The sequence below is a fragment of the Drosophila subpulchrella genome, chromosome 2R, assembly GCF_014743375.2.
Source record: "Drosophila subpulchrella strain 33 F10 #4 breed RU33 chromosome 2R, RU_Dsub_v1.1 Primary Assembly, whole genome shotgun sequence".
NCBI classification, from domain to species: domain Eukaryota; kingdom Metazoa; phylum Arthropoda; class Insecta; order Diptera; family Drosophilidae; genus Drosophila; species Drosophila subpulchrella.
Genome location: NC_050611.1, coordinates 21,262,381 through 21,281,820, shown reverse-complemented (window position 1 = coordinate 21,281,820; position 19,440 = coordinate 21,262,381). Strand labels below are relative to the sequence as shown.

General features: G+C 39.8%; 6 protein-coding genes across 8 annotated transcripts in view; 4 read left to right on the top strand and 2 right to left on the bottom strand.

Annotated features, from left to right (window-relative positions):
• Window positions 1-19,440, bottom strand: part of LOC119549356 (protein muscleblind) — a 183,194-nt gene that overhangs the window by 125,688 nt on the left and 38,066 nt on the right. The gene's annotated exons all lie outside the window — the stretch shown is intronic.
• Window positions 2,063-2,856, top strand: LOC119549363. The gene is made up of 2 exons (XM_037857389.1): window positions 2,063-2,183; window positions 2,238-2,856. Exons 1-2 carry the CDS (start codon window positions 2,157-2,159, stop codon window positions 2,604-2,606), a joined length of 396 nt encoding a protein of 131 aa, XP_037713317.1. The 5' UTR covers window positions 2,063-2,156; the 3' UTR covers window positions 2,607-2,856.
• On the bottom strand, window positions 4,525-5,017 carry LOC119549364. The gene is made up of 2 exons (XM_037857390.1): window positions 4,854-5,017; window positions 4,525-4,803 (listed from the first exon to the last, which is right to left on the bottom strand). Exons 1-2 carry the CDS (start codon window positions 4,977-4,979, stop codon window positions 4,579-4,581), a joined length of 351 nt encoding a protein of 116 aa, XP_037713318.1. The 5' UTR covers window positions 4,980-5,017; the 3' UTR covers window positions 4,525-4,578.
• LOC119549360 lies at window positions 14,723-15,731 on the top strand. Its single transcript, XM_037857384.1, has 2 exons — window positions 14,723-14,860; window positions 15,024-15,731. Exon 2 carries the CDS (start codon window positions 15,030-15,032, stop codon window positions 15,498-15,500), a length of 471 nt encoding a protein of 156 aa, XP_037713312.1. The 5' UTR covers window positions 14,723-14,860; window positions 15,024-15,029; the 3' UTR covers window positions 15,501-15,731.
• On the top strand, window positions 16,838-17,789 carry LOC119549361. The gene is made up of 2 exons (XM_037857385.1): window positions 16,838-16,963; window positions 17,091-17,789. The coding sequence occupies exon 2, from the start codon at window positions 17,097-17,099 to the stop codon at window positions 17,550-17,552; it is 456 nt and encodes a 151-aa protein (XP_037713313.1). The 5' UTR covers window positions 16,838-16,963; window positions 17,091-17,096; the 3' UTR covers window positions 17,553-17,789.
• Window positions 18,098-18,907, top strand: LOC119549362. 2 transcript variants are annotated; one of them, XM_037857387.1, is made up of 3 exons: window positions 18,098-18,166; window positions 18,222-18,662; window positions 18,721-18,907. In XM_037857387.1, exon 2 carries the CDS (start codon window positions 18,228-18,230, stop codon window positions 18,660-18,662), a length of 435 nt encoding a protein of 144 aa, XP_037713315.1. In that variant the 5' UTR covers window positions 18,098-18,166; window positions 18,222-18,227; the 3' UTR covers window positions 18,721-18,907. The 2 variants fall into 2 exon arrangements, with proteins under 2 accessions (XP_037713315.1, XP_037713314.1); XM_037857386.1 differs by having other exon boundaries at window positions 18,102-18,662.

Sequence of the window (19,440 nt, the reverse complement as noted above, 5' to 3'; positions counted from 1 at the left end):
GCGCTTTGAATATTTTGCGGTGCATGTTTTGTCATGCAATAATTTAATTGTCGGATTTGGCAGCTTAAAAGCATCCCAGCCGCCCCCCATATTTGTGAGGGGCGTGGCAGGTGGGGGGGGGGGGGGGAGGATTGTTTGTTTGTTTGTTTGCCTGTCCGTCGTCCGTCCGCCTGACACTTTGTGCTTTATTTATGTTTGGATTTGGCTTGCTGATGTTGTTTGGGCTTTTGTGTTTTGTTTTCTTTTGACAAATTGCTTAAATTTGTTTGCTCAAGAGTGTTTTTTGTGCTGCGCTGAATTTACATAAATCATTTTTAGTAACTTTAATTGCAAGGTGAGTTCACTACGGTTATAGCTGTGTAAAATGTAGGAAGATTTTAATGGGATTAATGGTTTCGGGCTTTCTTTTTAATTATTATTTAGATGCTGTAAAGGGGTGTTAAAATAATTTAAAATATATCAATATTTGAAACAATGGTTGTTCATAGTTTGGCTAATTTTAAAAGTGTTCAACCTAAAATGTATTTCTAAATTACATTTCCTCTACCAATGCTATGATAGTTTGAATCTATCCTATATTTTAAGTCTACTACTTTTTCTCGCGTTCTCTCGTCTGAATCCCAAAATATAAAGCTGCTCAAGGACTATTCTTTTAGGTCATTTATAATACCCTCCTCCTTATCATTATCTGCGTCAGTTGGCTGCCCTGACACAGTGGCATTATAATTAATAATCAACACCAGCTTAAAGATTTTAATTAAAATCAACGACAGACTGCAGCAGTTCAAGTTGCAGTTCTCCCGTTGCCGCTCTATTTTCTGTTCTTTATCTCCGCTTATATTGTCAACGGTGGGGTGTGGCCCCCTTTCTGGGAAATCCGCCCTGGGAAATATTACCCCCCTTGGTAACCAACCCCCCGACCCAATCGACCTGCGTTGATTTCTTTTAATTTAGCCGCAATGACCTGCATCGAAATGCTTTTGTGTGCGTGTGTTGTTGGCTGAATGTCCTGGATCTTCTGAGTCCTCCGCAGGATGTATAGCAACCCTCCCCTTCGCCTTCAGCTCCAATTTGAGCTGCAATTCGTTTCCTTGGCAACTTAGCCAAGTTTCAGTTTCAGTTGCAATTACTTGGCGCACCTGAAGTGGACAACAACAAGAACGTTGGGCGGGGGTCAAAGGTTAGTTTGTTTGTTTGTATTTGCTGCTGTTGTTGCGGTGACGTTGCTGATTCTATCCCTCGCTTCTTTTTTTCCTGCCAAGACCCACCATTCTGCAGTATTTTTTGCTATCGCTTTTCTGTTGACTTTGCGCTTTCTATTTACGCTCCGCTGTTGTTTGTTGAATTCCAACTGCAATTATGTGAATTTTCACCGTGCACAGCATAAAACATTTCCCCAGAACTCCGGTTCAAGCAGTTGGCCTGCAGCTTCTGTTCGGCAGCTCCGGGGGCAGCGGGTTTTGGCCAAGCTCAAAGTCAAACAGCGTCGGGAAAGTAAACTGAGCTTGAAAGTCAATAAGCGGGGAGTGGGGGGCCGAGTTGGAGTCCGGGGCTGAGTTCCACCTGAGTTTCCAAGGATCTCAGCCGGAAAGTGTTGAAAAGCGTTTAAAGCTTACCATTTCTGCTTAGACATTTCCCCATTGATTCGGTCAACTGCTTTCTAAAGTTGAGAAGCTGCTCGAATATCCACAGTGCCTACTGCAGTCAGGTAACTTCTAAATAACAAAGGTCAAAATTTACGACTTGAAAAACTACCTAAAAATTCACAAATTAGTATTATTTTTCTTAAAGAACTGGTCAACTAGGGAATCGTTGAAGCTTAATATAAAAGGATTACCTTGGAATAATTTCTAGACTCAAGATAAAGTTCCTTTTTAAATGTGTTCTTTTTAGAAAATATGATCTGGCTTAAAGACATAATTGGAATCATAAAGATCTTAAATAAATATTTTTGTTCTTGCATTTTGATCTATTATTTTCTTTAGTCTAATATTCTTTCTTACTAAAAGCAAGTAGCCTTTGAAATTGATGTTATCCTGCTTTAAAAATTTTACTTCATATCATTTTTTGTTTTCGATAAGACCATTCGGAACTAAAAAAATTGTGTTGTCTTTTATAAAATTCTCAGTTTTAGTAAGGTATAAAAAGGAAATAGCATGGGTCGTCGTAAAACCAAATCAGAGGTATAACAGGTATACGTCAAAGAGTTACTTGCATGTTCTAATTATTTTGCACAGATGGTGGCAGATATTTTTGGGACTCCGCCGAAGGCTCGGGAAGGTCCGAAAAAGCAGGGGGTGAAGCGGAAAACGTTGAAAGTGTCGGCCGGGCACAAGAGACGTAGTCTTCCTTGCCGCCTGAATCCAAGTGTTATCCGCCAGATTTGTGAGCCCGCGGAGAAGTGCAAGAACTCGAAAGCCCGGATTATGTACGTCAATTCGAACTACGGAAGTAAGAACAACGCCGATCTCAGTAAAACCGATTGCCATGAGCCTAATTGCCCTTGCAAAGGGCCGAAATCATCGACATCTGACCCTGGACCCAAGCCAAAGATGGGTCAGAGCCCTGCAGCGAGGCAGAGATCTCAAAGAACCAAACCAAAGTAGTCACATGAGATGATACGACTGTAACTCCATGATGTTGAAAACTACAAAAAAAAATACTTATCTACAATCTATTCCTAATCTTAAAATATCTTTGGACAATATCATAACATCCTATATGAAGAGCTTAGGATTCAATGTCCCAGGATTAACCTACGATATACGAAGTAATGATCCTTTGAAGGCCCGTGAATTTTGTAATTATTTGTATATGAATGTGGCAGCCCTTCGAATATATATTTGGATGTGTAAACTGTTTTCGAAAACTATTTTTTCCAAGGTATAGGGGTTTTTGAGCTGTGGTAAAAGGTGCCTTCGCAGAACCTTGAGAAAGCCCATCGAAGTAGAAACCCTCGGCAGTTATTTGTCCTGCATGTGTTGTCCCTACCCCTTATTTCCTTGCCCCTCCTTCAAAGGAGCTTTTCCTGGCATTCCGTTGGTGTCACGTAGATTTTTCGTTTGCTTTGAGTTTTCAGTTACACGGTTTTTGGAAGGGACGAGGACGAGGAACAGCAGCTAAGCAATCACCAAATAAAAAGCCATCGGACAGTTGCTGAGCTCAGTTTCAATTTTCACTTAAAACAAAGTTGGCAAACGAAGGGAAAGCGGAGGTGCAGAAGGACAAAAACCGGCTGAACTGCATCTCACATCCACATCCACATCCAGATCCACATCCTCATCCACATCCACGTCCAAAAGAATCCGAGGGTCGCTCGGGCGTTAACAAAGCGCGCGAGCCCGTCTGCCAAATTGTTTTTGCCCTTGCACAGGAAGAAAATATTAAACAATTTACTAAACAATAAAAAAAATTAAAAAAGATTTAAAATAACATTTTACTTAAAGCCTATGAAACCAATGTTCTTTTCTGGCGTCACTCTCTGCTTTTAACTTTTCATTCCTTTTAATTCCCTTGTAATTATTTCTTTACATTATGTAAGTATTGTGTAATATGTTTAATGTATCTTAACTATGTTTAAAATATTGAGTGAGTTCAAATGATTCTATAGAAGTGGTGCTAAAAAGATGGTAAATAAAATATGTTCTTAAATTTGTTGTTCGAATTCAATCAATAATTCAAATGAATGATTTCTATACATGGATGATTAAAAATAAAATCGCATTAATAATAAATGTGCTGTTTCTCCCAGTGCATCTGTTGTTGGGTTTTGTAATCAGAGCAAAGTAGACGCAGACACATGACGGAACTACCTTCCCGTTCCCGTAACCCTCCGCTTGGCTTACGTGATTTCAGGCTGCCAAATCACGGATCGGGTTGAGAGAAATCGTAGAGCGCAGAAAAAAATCACGGGGAAATAAGGAAAAGCGAACCAAAAAAATTATGCTGTCGGGTAGCCAAATATTTCTATGTGCTGCCATGATGAACCAGAAGCGGCAAAGGAAAAACAAAACTATAGCCAGATTTTCAGGGCGAGGGGGCAAGGAAAAGTTTGTGTGGCTCACGTGACATTTGTTTTGGCAAGTGTCCTTTCCCCTCATTGTCGTCAAATCAGCGAACGTACCTGCAATGGAAAATTAAAGAAAGGGTTTTCAGTTGGTTGGATTTCAGTTTCGTTGGTTTAAGGAAAGCTCTTGAATATTTTAGGAATATACGAATAATGGTTAGTTTATACCTACAGTTTGTGACACAACAGATTAAAATATATAATGATATAATAGTTAAGTGACCAATGAAATAGTTACGTAACTATCCGTATTGGTCATAAAAATGAGATAAATGCAGCTGATAGTTTGTTGTATATAACCCCTTTCTTTTACAATAAAATAACTGATTGATCGGAACAAATTAAATCGGATTATTTATTAACCGCATCCAATTCATTAGTGATGCTGACTAAGGTTTTTGTTTTTCCAATAGATGATGTTTCTGTTCCCCTAATAAAATAAATAGACCCCTTGATTCTTTTTATTATATATTTTTTATTCAAAAAAACATGTAATATATTTCGAGGTCCAACTATTTTTTCCTAGGGTTAGGATATGGCTGGTCCTTTCCGTATCCAGCATTGTAGCCCCACCAACCGCCAGTGTAGGGACTTGCGTTGTGTAATCCATATTTTCTCGTTGTTCGCATGGGTTTCGGGGTTTGAGTCATCCATCTCCTTATGACTCCGGGCTGCTGCCCCTTATCATATCTACGCCGCATGCATTTTTGGAATCTCTCGTGGTAGTAGTACCCGTACTGAGGAACACAGTTCTTGAAACATATTCACTTGCTGTCAAAAGCCTTACCGCGCATTTTTTCCGTCTTGTGCGTGCCAAGTCCGGCAGGCAGGTGTTCATCAAAATGACCCAGGTGAATCCTGCGGCGCAGGAGGGTAATTCTGAGGAAAGCGGACTCACATCCGTAGTAGACATTCCTCTAACGATGTGGCAGTCCGACTAAAGACAATCGATTCTGGTTAGTGGGTCAAAATTATTTCGTCTCACCTTTAAGTGGAAAAGTGCAATTTTCACACTGTAGTTTCAGGCCTATAACAAGGCCTAGATAACTTTATAACAACGTTCCTAAGCGACCTTTTCTTTTCAAGAGCTTCTTTAGTTGCTTATGTACCTTGTGATTTAATAATTTTTTAATTTAGATTAGATATTTTCTAATGGTCTTTAGGATTTTCCAAAAATGTTTAAAATTCCTTTCATAAAAGGTGGAGCAATACAATTAAACCTCTCTTTTTCAAACTAAGTACCTGTATAACTCAAATACTGATGGCAATTCTCAGATACTTCCACAGATGCAGATACAAACTGCCATTAGGGCTTTTCTCTGGCCTGCGCTTAAAATGTTTTCACCTTTCCCACACCTTTTATCACTGAACACACGTTAATGGATCTGGGCCAGGATGCGTATGGGAGGGGTCACAAGGGCGGGGGGAATTCCCTGGTTAAGTTTGGTTAGCTGATTGTGCTGCCATTCCATCATGCCCTTGCCACTTCCCGGGTGCCGCTTTTAATGAGTGAAATGAAGTAGGATACTTGAATGAGCCAGTTGGCTGCACGGCGAGGGGTGGCGCAGGAGTTCTGGTTGTGTGTAGGCTGAGAGATGCTAAAAATATATATGTAACATTAATGTTGGTTAAACATTACTATCCTTAAATTTAAAACATATAACATTTTATATATAATATTTATTTTATATTTTTTAAAGATTATAGTGTTTACTAACTTGAATTCACTTTACTTTTATCAATAAATTAAGTTATAAAAAAGTCTTTATAATTTACTTATGATTAGGCTATACACTTATACTGTTTAAGTTTGTTAATTATTTTAAGCAGATCCCTAACTAATCATCAAACCCTTGTGCGTTTGCTATTTGTCTTTGCTACGCAATTTCCGGTCGTACCTCATGGCGTATGCGCAATTTCAGCCAGGCAGCCGAGGAAATCAACACCAAAGATCATGAAAAGCATTAAGCTTGAATGTGATTATCTTCGTTCGAAACTTAGAGAGAAGTTAGACTGGTGATTCCGATGACTTAATTTTGTTTACTTAAATAAATAATATAAGTAATTATAAATCATAATTACTAAGTGAGTTGGTACTTAGATACTCTTATTCTTTTCAACTTGTTTAATTTTCACTATATTAAGCCCCATTTCAATAGGTAATTTCCATCAAGAAGCCATCAACTTTTCCGTTTGGGCAAATTAGTTGGAAATCTATTGAGTAGCGGCTAAGCCAACGCAATATTCAATGCCAAAGTGGGCGATAAGTAGGTAAAACTTTGCCTGGCAAAAAAGAGAGCGCCAAAGAAGCGTTCCAGGTGGCAAATGTCAAAGCAGTGGAGCCTGGCAGCTGAAGGACAGCAGTCCTCGTTTGTTTGCTAGCTTGCCTCTTTGTTTGTTTGTCCCATTGTCGCTTTGCGAACTATGAACTGTCACACGGAGGAGAGTGCACTAAAAGTGTCGCCTTACGGCAACTGACTTGGAAAGATAATCGCAGGGGTGTGATGAGTGGGCGGTGCAACTTTTGATAAAGGTTTATCTGTCTGCCGTTGCAGCTTACCTTTTTGGCCGGCAACAGTTTCAGCTGACTGGCTAAGTTGGCTTCAAGTTGCCACCGACTTGACTGTCTTGACTTTCATCATCGTCATCATCTGGTTCCCAGTTCCCAGTTCCCAACTTGAGCTTCCGAAAGGGAGGCGAAAAAGTATCTGGGTATCTTGATGTCGCGACAACTTTCCTTTTTTCTCCCCTTTTTTCCCTCTGGCAGCAGCTCTTCATGTTTAGCATTTAATTATTTGAAAAATACGCAATGGCGTTTCGTATTACCGAGGAAGAGAAAAGCAGGAAGGAAATCGGGTTGGATCGGATGTGGGCAGAGGAGAAAGTAAGGCAGCAAAAATGGCGGTGGGTTCAAGGAAGTGGAGAAAGTTCAGGGAAATAATTAGAGATTAAGTATTTAAAAATATAGAAACAATTAAAGGTAAAATCCAGAAAATAATGATTATATAACTTTTCATTTTTCAAGTTTATTACCATTTTAAGTTATTTTCGCTTATATGAACAAATGAATCCGTAAAAGAATGATCGTTTTTATAATCTATAAAAATATGTTTAAAATATTGCTGTAATCTTTACTTTATTTATTGTTACCAAACCACTTTCAATAATTCAATAAATTATCGGTAAGTTTGCAAGCTTTACTTATCGGCGCTTTTCAAGAGCCCTGCAGCTGAAATATGTATGTTGCCACATGTTGCAGATACAGTTGCACTTTAAGTGGAGGAGTGGGAAAATATATTGAAACACAGACCGGCCGAAGGAGACGGACGGGCAGACAACATCATCTGACAGTTTGGCTAACATTAAAAGCGGCAAAATGTTGCGGCGCTGCCTGCCAAATGACATGATTTCTCAGTTCTGATTCGGTTGCCACTCTGCACTCTCTTCAGTCCGCATTTCCACATCTCCGCATTTCCACATTTCCACATCCCCACATCAACTTCAACTCAAGAACTGAGCGAAACTTTTGCTTATCTGCGTCACAGCCACAAAACCGAATCCCGACTCCAGCCATCCACGTCGCCACCCCTTTTCCAGCTCCATACACTGGGCGAAACTACTGTGGTCTTGGCTGAGAAGTCCTTTAAGATAATATTAGATGATTCTTAATTTATTCAATTCAATGTTTAAAAAATATATTTCACCTCAAAACGTTTTAATTAAAGGCTTACCAGTTGTTTCACATTTTGATATTAATTTTGAATGTTCTATTATATATATTAAAAAAAAATTTTAAGTACTGGTTTTATTAAACCTGAACCGCAATTAAAATATTTTGTATAATGAAATACGTTATTTGTCTTTTGGTTTTTTCTAGCAGGGAACTTAAGTAAATGTTTAAGATACATCTGCTCTGAATAGATTTTTCTTTAGGTTGATTTCCAATTTGTATGATTTTTTTGAATTTTTAAAATAATAGTTTGTGGGCATAAGTAAATATAGTTATATTATTGACTACTAGAATTAAATTTTAGGAAATTCTTTAAAACTTTAAGTTAAAAGTCATATTTTTTGGCGATCCCTGCTTTCTGGCAGTGTGCTCACATCACTCCCTTTGCCAACTACTGCAACGTCTTGAGGCAGATTTTTGCTCTGGCTGCTGCTTCTGTGTTTTTTGCTGCGCTTTCCTTGGTGCATCAGTTTGTCTGGTCCTTGGATGGCTGGTTTTCCTCCTTGGTCCTGTTATTTCTACACATGCTCGCCCAGGACTCGCTCTTTGTTGCTTTTTCGCTGCTGCGCCGCTGCTGTTTGTGCGTGTTTCATTTTATTTGTTGGCACAAAATTGGGTTTTAGTGGATTTTGTGGCAAATGATTTTTGCTGGCTGCCGTTACGCTTGCATAAACTTTAATTTAATTTTTGCCCAACACAAAAAGCACAGAAGTTCCCTGAGCAACTGAACAAAAAGCAGACCAAAAAGTAAATATAAAAGTATGTAAGAAAAGAAGCAGAAAAAGCAGGTTTAATATACGGAGATCATATGAGGGCAATGCTCAGGTTTTTCCTTGCCAAACTTTAATTAGAACATGTTTTATAAAGCTTTCTAACTTGGAAAGAAACTATAAATTTAAATGATTTCTAACGATCTAGCCAATTCTACCAAGAAAGTTATGAAAAATGTCTTATTATTTTAATCATATTTTTAAAAAACAATATAAGCTATCTGAAAAATTTAAGTATCCTTTTAACAAAAACAAATTTGTTGACTATATATATAATTTCAAGTAATTAACCCTCCACAGACAATTAATTAATCACTTTGATTTCTGAATCTCCGAATTGCAGAGCTCGCAGTTAACAAGCCTTAAATTCCACGAGCGATTAATGCCAAGCTGTGCAAATAAAAACTTTGGGTATCTCAGCACTTGACTTTATCCGTAAAGTTTGCCTTCGAGTTTCGCCACTTCTCCGTTGATTTCGTTTCCCAATCGCTTTCAATCAACATGCGTATATTGAATTGAATATTTTGCGAGAAAGCCACAGGACACACTTCCATCAATTCAAATGCGTCTGCCAACATCTGTCTATACATTCACGTATACATTGCCACACACAAAATGGAGGACAGGACACCTCCGTATGGGTGGAAGTTTTTTAAGAAATGCACAAAAGTGCAATTGAGTTGAAAGACGTGCCAAAGGGCGTGCACAAGCTAGAAAAGCCATAAAAATGGCAGCTAAACGTCGGTGGATGGGTGTATGGGTGGATGGTAGGGGATCGGGATCTCCCTGCTCAGGTGAAAAATTATAGCGTAAAATTCATATTTGATGACTTTTTGATTGCCAAACCGAAAACTGTTGCCCCGCCTTCGCCTCCAACTCGACTCAATCCAAACCGCAATCGCAACCTCAGATGCTGCCTTCTTCTACGGATTCACACAGCCACATAATGCTGGCAAAAGTGCTTTCAATGGCGTCATTGTCAAGCGTTCTTGCCGCCATCGCAATCATCATCATCATCGTTATCATCCCACATACATCCACCTGCACCTGAACTGCACTCTATACGTAGTACCTACTATGTAGTGGCTGATCCAAAGCAATGCCAAAGCTTTGGGATTAAGCTGCAGCTGGCTTTGAACTGGATGGATGGGTACTGGATGAATGGATGGATGGATGGTTGGATGGTTGGATGGCTGGCTGGTTGGCAGCCGGGTGCTCCGGATTTTTCCTTTTCATTTTTCCATATTTCGTGTCGTTTGTCGTCCTCGAGCCCAAATGATGATGACGATGTGCTCGAGTTTCGATTGTAGGCAGGGGAAAATCTTTCAATGGTAAACGGGACTGCGGTTCCAACTCTCAAGATGGATTTCGGTGGTACAAGGACTCGATTAATGAACCTCAGCTTGATGGTCATTTAAAATGCATTTCTAGCCGAAGTGTCTTCTGGGCTTTAGTTTCTAGTTGAATTTGATTTAGCTTTATGGGAAGTACTGTTTTTGGTCACCAAATGCTTACATTTAAATCCCAAAATGTATGCTTCTAGGCAAAGTGTCATTAGAAAAAACAATACTGTTATTTATTTTGTACTTTGTTAATCTTGATCTAAATCTCCACTTATTGTACAATTTGTAGTTTCCAGATTTTTTAAAGAATTAAATTCCCATTCCACAGAATTCAATTCCAGCCCCCAATGAATCCTCAAGGCAACGAGTAATCAATATTAATTAGGCAACCTCGTGGGATTGAAAGTACTCCCGACTCTTTAAATCCCTAAAACCCATTAATCGCTTGACTTTTTTCCGTGTCAGTCGGCTAATTTCAATTAATGTAAAGGCACGGGGATGAGCCCGAAATGAGGTCCTTTCAGCACCCTCGTTCGTCGTCCTCGCAGAATGGTGTTGATGTGACGGGCCACGAATGCTGATGACACTAATGCCCGTCCACACGCACACTCGCACTGCGAACTGTGAACTGTGACCCATGCACAGGATTTGGGATTCAGTTTTCAGGATTGAGGATCCAGGACGCAGGACACAGGACGCAGGACGTCAATGTGTTAATGACTCGATGGCATTGCATAAAACGGCTACGCTAATTTGCATTGTTGTGCGGGTGTGGGGTGTGTGAATTGGCCGCTGTCAACGTTGTCCTGGCACTCGTGTGTAATGATTTGTGCCAGTTTTTCCAGCTTTCCACGCTTTCCCCCAGCCCCAATGACCAACATCCTCGGCAGCCCATCGGGCTTATGTCATACAATTAATAAAAGTTTTCATGCCCGCGAAAAAAGTAAAAAAGGAAATAATGAGCAAGCTACAAGCATTTTATATCACACGTTGACCTTAATTACTTGGGGCTTTTTTACAGGGCCATTAGGTTCCGAATTTAAAGACTTCTAATGGTGGATATTAAAGTCCCGCTAAATTAAGATTGATTGAATTAGGTGGGATTATGATTAAATTTCCATTCCAGGAGGCACTCTTGATTTTTACATGATTGTTTATTTGGGTAATCTATATAGTGAGGCCTACTAAAATATAAACTGACTTAATTCCAGGACATTTTATAAATTTCCGAGTATTAACTCTTTACTGCCCATAAAAGTTTTATGATTTCGAACCAATTTGACCATAAACTCATTTATGCAGGACTTAAATTTTCGATTTTATAATCCTCTTAATAACGCATCGCTGACCCAGAACCGATTTATTAATCAAGCGAATTTGTTTGCCTCGCCATAACCTTTCACCTCGCCCAACTGCCGTGCACTTTGAGGAAGTGGAACTAGTCTGGCTGGCGCTAATAGTCCAAGCCCAGATCCAAATCCGAGCCCACATCCACATCCACATCCAAATGCGAGTCCGAATCCTACTCTGAACTGTGACGACAACAATTCCAGCGATTTTTATATGCCATTTGCCGATTTTACAACTTTGCTGGCGCCTGGCTTATGCCGAACCCAAACCAACTGTGGCGCTCTTCTTATGGCCACGTTTGTAGCGGGTTGTTGCTGTTGTTTTTGCCATTGGCGCCACGGTGGGCCGGCCAGAAGCGGATTCCCACCGCCTTTCCCAGGCTTTTCGTCCTAGAACCATTTTTTCCCGTCAGCCGGGGACGTCGCGTGTTTGGGCCATTTTCCGTTTTCATGGTGTTCGTCGCCAAAATGGCGTTGCGTGCTGCCGCGAAATGTTTGTCGAAAATTGCTCAAATGGGGCTACTTCGTAGAGGATCGAAGTAAGGGCTACCCTATGGGTGGGGTCTTACCTATTGTTCATTCCAAAATTAATTTTGTTTTTATTAAAAATAAGTGCGTTACAATGAAGTGTCACTGTTCAAATAGATTTATAAGTTTTCAAAAATAGTCCTCATAAGTTATGAGCTATTATAAAAAGGGAATCGGAATAAAAGACGTATTTTAAGGAATAGGTATCTTAAATATCCATTTCACGTTTTTAAAAAAATGTATAATATTTTATCCAAGACTTAAGATTGGTTTAGACACAAAGAGGGTGTATCTGTTACCTAACTGAATAAATATATATTATTGACTTATTCATTACTTAATATTAGCTTTATTGTTCCTACAAAAAAATAATTCCCTTTCTAGGACCTTAAATTAAAATAACCCCGCTTGAACCTGGCCAAAAAGGGTATATCTGTTAGTAAAATTGCATGGTGGTTGGAGTCACGGGGTCGGCAAGTATTAGTGACTAACACATCGAAATTTGTATGCGTCACAATCGTCGGAGTCGCAGTCGCAATAACAATCACTGCGAAAAAGGCGAATCAAGTCGTTGCCGAAGGAGAAGCTAGAATCATAAAAAGATTTATGGCGCTTTCAAGGCGAAAGACCCAGAAGTATTCACAATGACAAAGGGACTGGGAAATGCTGATGGAAAGTGGGGTAAAACAGAGCTGGAAAGCTGCGTGCGAAAAGTGTTCTGTTCGGTAGGAAATACGAGCCATCGAGGCCAATAAAATATATGAACAAACTCGCATTAAGGGCTAAAGTTCATAGAGAAAATCACCGAAAAGTTGTCTATGCGGAATGTCGACATGATGATACATAAATCAAGATGTCAATGTTACTTTATGGACTTGGCAAAGGTACCAGATGACAAGAGTTAATATTTGCCCCAGCTATACGGCAGCCATTTCCCCTAAAATCAACGGCCCCTATCTCCCTTTCAGTTGTGGTCCCCAACCCAATTTCGGGGCCTCTGATTTTTGGCATTGTTTTAATGCATTTGCAGCCCAGAAAACTTTAGGGGCGTGGGCCGAAAGTTTGGGGGTGTTCCCTTGCCCTCCTCCATTTTCATTGTGCAATTGGAAACTTTATGCAACAATAAAATTGCTGCCAAAAAAATATGAAAAAAAGTTGCAGAGCAGGCTAACAATGCAGGCAGTGTAAAAAAGGAAAATGGGAAAATAAAACACAGTGCAAGTCGGCTGGTGTAGCCTACTTATGGGTAGGAAAATTGTGTAGGGGACGGCGGTGGGTGGGAAAACAGACGCCGCATTTAAACTCTCGACATCCGCGGCGACTTCCGGAGCGGTAAATTATGCAGGGCTCGTGAAATATCACTCATTGTTCTCGCCATATGATTTTAATCGCCCGCCGGCACAAAAAGAAAATAGTCCGTCACTATGTGCGATAAATATTTGATTTTGCATGTGATTAAATATATGTCAACGGTGAAGTTAAAGAGAGATTTCAAACTAATTTTGATTTTTTAAGGATTATGATGGTCTTTTTGACTATGAAAATATCCGATTGATTTATGAGCTTTTCCTATTCAGCGAATAAGCCGAATCTGACGGATCAACAGAGAACGCAATCGAAATGCCTTCTCAGTGGCTTCTCAATTTCGGCTTCACGTTGGACATCGATCAAAATTTACATCTGTGGCAGGTCGAGATGGATTTCGTGTGTTGCTCATACGCCACGTTGCACATTGAATGTTTATGACTTCTCCGCACATAACAATCCAAATCCAATCGCAATCGCAATGGAGCCGAAATTGATAGTCGTGACATATTGAAGGCAGGAGAAGATGGAATTGGTGCGAACCAAGGAGATTTGAGGGATTGGATGCTGTGTGAGTGGAACGGATTTACAATACGTTCAGGTGTTCTGGAGTTTAATTAATTTATGGATGGAAAACCATACTGAGACTAGCTGGCACATTTCGTTTAATTGGACCTTTTCTTTTCGATTAAGAAATCTTATTGTCACTAGGAGAATTCAAAAAATTACTTCTATATTAATAACCGTTAAAAAATATATTGTCTTAAAAGAAAAGGAGTATCTTTTCACTCCTTGACACACAAAAAGATGACATTTAATAAAGCAACATAACTAAAGACATAACTAAAAGATATTTCTTTCGCTTGAAGATATATGAATATGACTATATTAAAAAACCCACTAAATAAATTAAGTACTATAAGATACTTTCAGCCAAATAAATTTGAATGAAAGGCGTTGTGCGGCTGAAGTAAAAACTGGCAACGAAATTGAAATGTTTGCGTACGAAATTAACACCACCCGGTACGGCTACACACACATGTGCAGACTGACTCACACAAGCCCACTCGTACGTACACGTTGAAATGCAAATGCAAATTGCATTTGTTTGCGTTGTGTCATTTGTCGCTTGGCTGAGACCCAAATGATAACGTGGGGGGAGGGGGTCTGCAACTCACAGCTGGCAAATGTGACAACTTGTTACAAAATTCATCAACTTATGAAATATAAATCGCACACCAGAGGAGCCAGCAGGGATAAAACGAGGAAGAGAAAGTGCCAGTTCATGTAGAATATTCCACAGACATCATTAGACTTGCAGCTACAAATGGCTTTGCAGGCTTAAAATAATTTGAAACCAATTTCAAGACTTGTGTACTTCAGTAGGCCATTGAAAATGTTTGAAACAGTGGGCCAATTTGGTATTATTTGACAAAATTAATCTTTATAATAGGTTAATAAATGTAAAACTGTTTGATATTGTAGCCAGCAGTCACAGATCCATAATGGTTATAGACATTTACCAATTTTTTTCGATTTACTAACTTAAAAAATATTTAATTTTTTTCCAGCATAAACTCGTTTCATCCCATCGTACTTACTGCTGGAAACGATTTTATTTCAACCTCAGCAGGCCGATTTTTCGAAGTGCCAAGGCCTGAATCATCTGGCTGGCAGTACACCCCATTCCAACGCCATCACCCCAACAGTTAACAACTACTATAAGAGAAAAATTTGTTTTGACCTAGCCGTTTTTTCAGCTTCAGAAGGCAAGTAAAATAGAAAAGTGAAATAAATAAAATTGAAAAAGTTTAGGAAAAAATTTGAAAGTATTTTAAGAAACAAGTGAAAAAAAATCTTTAGAAAAATCTAAATAAAATCAAATAATAATTTAAGTTGTAACTTATTTTACTCTTCTTAAATTTTTCTTAGTCGAAAATGAGTGATGAAGAAGCACCTGGTGAGGGAGGTGAGGAGTCGCCGGGAGCAGCGGAGCCAGCAGAGGTAGCGGCACCACCTCCAGATACAACCACCGCTGAGCCCGTGGATACCACCACTTCAGGAGCCCGAATGATGATGCACCACCCCTGGTTGGCGGCCGCTGCGGTGGCCGTCTATGCCACCAAGGTCATGTGGGTCAAGTTCCGCGAACTCGGCTTGGCGAAACAGAAAAAGCGGCCCAAAAGTCCAGAGAAAAAGTCGAAGCCCGTTCAGGACAACGAGGAAAATGGTTCTGAATCTGAGTCTGAATCGGAGGAGACGGAGACTGATGCAGAGGACGAGGAGGAAGGGCTGCAATCTGCGATCCTACCAGATCGGTTGAGAATCGACGCTCCTGATGAGAACTATCGAGCAATCGAGCAATCGAAGTGCCACCCGCCGACTTCTGATGCTCAAATTCGGGGATGAAGGACCTTGCGAAGACACTGCACTATCACACCGAACAAAGACACTAATTGTTGTAATGCTTGCGATTTACGAAGGGGAGGATCGTTGAGCGACGTTGGAAATTAACCACATTGGGGGACACAAATTGTTTGTTTTATAACATTTACCAAAATTCTTGTATAACATTTCGACATTGGTTTTTATCGGTTCTCTATTCTGCGATGACAGTAAGGTGTAATAAAAAATATAAAATGAAGAAATGGTCTTTTACTCGGCGGTTGTACACTGTACATGTGACGCCAGATTAGTGGCTCTGAGGACCGGTCCATTCATTTATAAAGAAATAAAAAATTATATTCATGTGTAAAACAAATTCGATTTTTAATTGGTTTTAAAAGAACAAGACTGCATTGTGAATTAGGCCCAGTAAATCGAAGCCTGCTTTGCTTTGTATATTTAGTATTATCAGTGCTTTCAAAGGCAGCAAGTATGTCCTGGCTTCTTTCGTCAAGAAATAAGCTCTCTTTGTCCAACAAAGTTCGAATTTACAAATCGATCCTCAGTCCAATCTGGAAATATGCGTTACAAGTCTACGGCATAGCGTCTAAGTCGAATCTAAACAAAATACAAGTAGCGCAAAGCAAGATTATAAGATCGATTTGTAATGCCCCCTGGTACATGCGAACCAGAGATATTGAAAGAGATCTCAAAATCCCAAAGATAGGCGATGTTTGTCGTACGCATGCTGAAAATTACTTCAGACGCCTTGGCTCTCATCCTAACTCCCTGGCGAAGAGGCTAATTTGGAGACCAACAAGAAGAAGACTGAAAAGAAACCACCCACATGACCTTCCATTAAGATATATTTAATACCTAATCTAACTAAATATCAAATGAAAAGAACTAATGTATAATTTTGTATACCAACACTTTGTTATCCCCTATATTTACAACCTGCTCAAGCTGCCACATAGGTAGCAGTATACCTGTTAATCTTGAATAAATATACACTTTAAAAAAAAAAAAAAAAAAAAAAAAAAAAAAAAAATATTTAGTATTGAACCATCAGTGGCGGATCCATAATTTGGTTGTAAGTAATATAAAAAAAATAGTTATTGATTAGAAATCAAATTTGGAAAAAATACATATTACATAAGAAGAAGTATACCCCATAGTCCCTCTCCCCATCACCCGTTGATCCGCGCATGCGTACCATAGTCCACAAATTAATATATTTTGTCCTGAAGAATTCGCGGTTGCTGGAATCCAATAAAAGCCTGAAGAAATGTAGCAAATGATGGTCGCTTACTCGATGCTTTTTCTTACTCGATCAACCTACCATAAACTATTTCCCATTCCATGAAACGTCAATGCCTTTACTTTCTGTTTGGCAGTTTACTTCATTCCAACGCCTTCACCCCTAACAGTAACAACACACACAAATAAAAATTGTTTTGAACTAACTAATTTTCTAACTTCACCAGGCAAGTACAAAAATTATAAAAATACAAGTTGTAAAACTGAGAAATTTTGTGAAGTTACATAATATGAAAAACGCACTAATTTTTCTAGATTTTTCTATATTAATTTTTGTTTTCTCGCGATTTTCAGTACAAAATGAGTGATGAAGAAGCACCTGGTGAGGGAGGTGAGGAGTCGCCGGGAGCAGCAGAGCCAGCAGAGGTAGCGGCACCACCTCCAGATACAACCACCGCTGCGCCCGTGGACACCACCACTTCAGGAGCCCGGATGATGATGCACCACCCCTGGTTGGCGGCCGCTGCTGTGGCCGTCTATGCCACCAAGGTCATGTGGGTCAAGTTCCGCGATCTCGGCTTGGCCAAACAGAAAAAGCAGCTCAAGAATCAAAACAAAAAATCGGAGCCCCTGCAGGATGTCGAAGAAAATAGTTCTGAATCCGAGTCTGAGGCAGAGACTGATGCAGAAGACGAAGACGACACCCAAAACGTTCAGGAAGTGGATCTTCAGTCAGGAATTCCACCGAATCTGGTTGATGTAGACGATCCGGATGGGAATCATCGATCAATTGAAGTTCTGCCCGCTGACTTTTGACACTCGAACACGGGGATGAAGGACCATCGAAGGACACTACACAATTACACACTACAAGGACACTAATTGCTGTAATGCTTGCGATTTACGTAGGGGAGGATCAAGACACCCCATTGGGGGACACAAATTGTTAGTTCTAAAACATTACCAAAAATTCTTGTAAAACAATTCAATATTGTGTTTGTAAATGCTGCGATGAGAAAAACGAATGTTGTAAAATAAACCCATTAATTCAAATTGCGTAATAACAAATAATGGCATGGATACTACTGAAATAATAATAAGTCCAGTAGATTGTTTATATGGCGTCTTATAAAAGTATTCATAGTTTGAATGCCAATTAAAAAAGGTATACTGTTTCGCAGCTCCGTATTTTTTGATTTTGATTGGAGTGGTTTTATCTTTTATAATTGTATTCACACCTATATCTTTGTAAGCTTTTTGCCTTAGTACTGTTTGTTGCCCTAGGAATTTGGTATTGATTCAGGTAACTGTGAAAGTATACAAAATCTTTGGAAACAGGAAACACTGAAAAGACTGTCAAGACTGTCAAGACAAATTAGAAAGCATTCAATCCAAATCGTAGAGAAGTAAAGAAACCATACAGAAAATAAGTAATTTTTTCCTAGATCCGAAATTAGTTGTGAATTCATTTTCTCGTGATCCCAGTACAAGATGAGTGAGGAAGAAGTACCTGGAGAGGGAGGTGAGGAGTCGCCCGGAGCCGGATCGGTTGAAGAGGTGGCTGCCCCAGTGCCCGATACCACCACCGCTGAACCCGTGGATACCACCACTTCGGGAGCCCGGATGATAATGATGATGAACCACCCATGGCTGGCGGCCGCCGCAGTGGCCGTTTATGCCACCAAGGTAATGTGGCTTAAGTTTCGCGAACTCGGACTGGCCAAACAGAAAAAGTCGACTAAATATCAGGACAAGACGCTGAAACCCCAGAAGGATACCAAAGAATGTGGGTTGGAATCTGAATCTGAGGAAGAGTCTGATGCGGAGCCAGATGAAGGTGATCCTGCCTCAAAACCACCTCTAAAGTGGGTCGATAATGCTTGCGATTTGGGTACTGAAGGATCGTCAATCAACGTTTTTCATTAAGTACGTAATGATCTAAATTCTTGTAATACATTTAAGTATTTTTATTATTTTATTGCAGCGATTTGAGAGACTTGTAATATGATCGAAATTCTTGCAAATCAACAAAATTATTTAAAAGGATAGTGCTTGGATATATCCTATAAATTAACTTGGTATTTTAATAAGGTTCTTGGCTTACGTTGAATGCTGTGAAGAGATGTTCAGCTGTTCACTGTACGAACAATAAATGTGAATCCAAATATAAATTTTTAATTTCATTGAATGGTTGTCGAATCAGACATAAGATTAAACAGCTTGAAACTTGTTCGCTTACCGTCATGTTAAAAACTGAACATTAAAGTGTAAAGCAATTCGAAAAGAGGCCTTTAATGTAAGCAATCGAATTTGTGAGTTACATTTACAATTTGCATTTTTATTGATTTGTAACAACTTCGACACCTTGCTGTTGGTTCAGCCCGCCGGCTCTCCCGGTTTTCAGTTTTTGTTCCCGTTTCCGACTCGATCGATCAATCAAAACCCGAGCGGCGCGTCATTATGTCATGGTGGCGATGGTGAATGCGAAAAAATAGAAAATCGGCAGCGGCCGGCGGGAAAGCGGGAAAGCGGAAAACGGGAAATTCATGGCAGGCAGCAGCGGTCACGGAAACTGGGGCACATGCAACCGAGCGGTGTTTGTGTGCTCGGCGTGTTTGCACCCGCCATCATCATCCTGTCGCCAAAAGCCCCGCCTCGGAGACCCCTTGCCACACCCCCTTTTCCCACCGCCCCTCCATTTTCC

Coding starts and splice junctions, on each gene's coding strand:
- LOC119549363 (XM_037857389.1), top strand. CDS start 2,157: ATGGGTCGTCGTAAAACCAAATCAGAG. Junction 2,184..2,237: donor GTCGTAAAACCAAATCAGAG/GTATAACAGGTA, acceptor TATTTTGCACAG/ATGGTGGCAGATATTTTTGG.
- LOC119549364 (XM_037857390.1), bottom strand. CDS start 4,979: ATGTCTACTACGGATGTGAGTCCGCTTTCCTCAGAATTACCCTCCTGC. Junction 4,804..4,853: donor CAAGACGGAAAAAATGCGCG/GTAAGGCTTTTG, acceptor TGTGTTCCTCAG/TACGGGTACTACTACCACGA.
- LOC119549360 (XM_037857384.1), top strand. CDS start 15,030: ATGAGTGATGAAGAAGCACCTGGTGAGGGAGGTGAGGAGTCGCCGGGA.
- LOC119549361 (XM_037857385.1), top strand. CDS start 17,097: ATGAGTGATGAAGAAGCACCTGGTGAGGGAGGTGAGGAGTCGCCGGGA.
- LOC119549362 (XM_037857387.1), top strand. CDS start 18,228: ATGAGTGAGGAAGAAGTACCTGGAGAGGGAGGTGAGGAGTCGCCCGGA.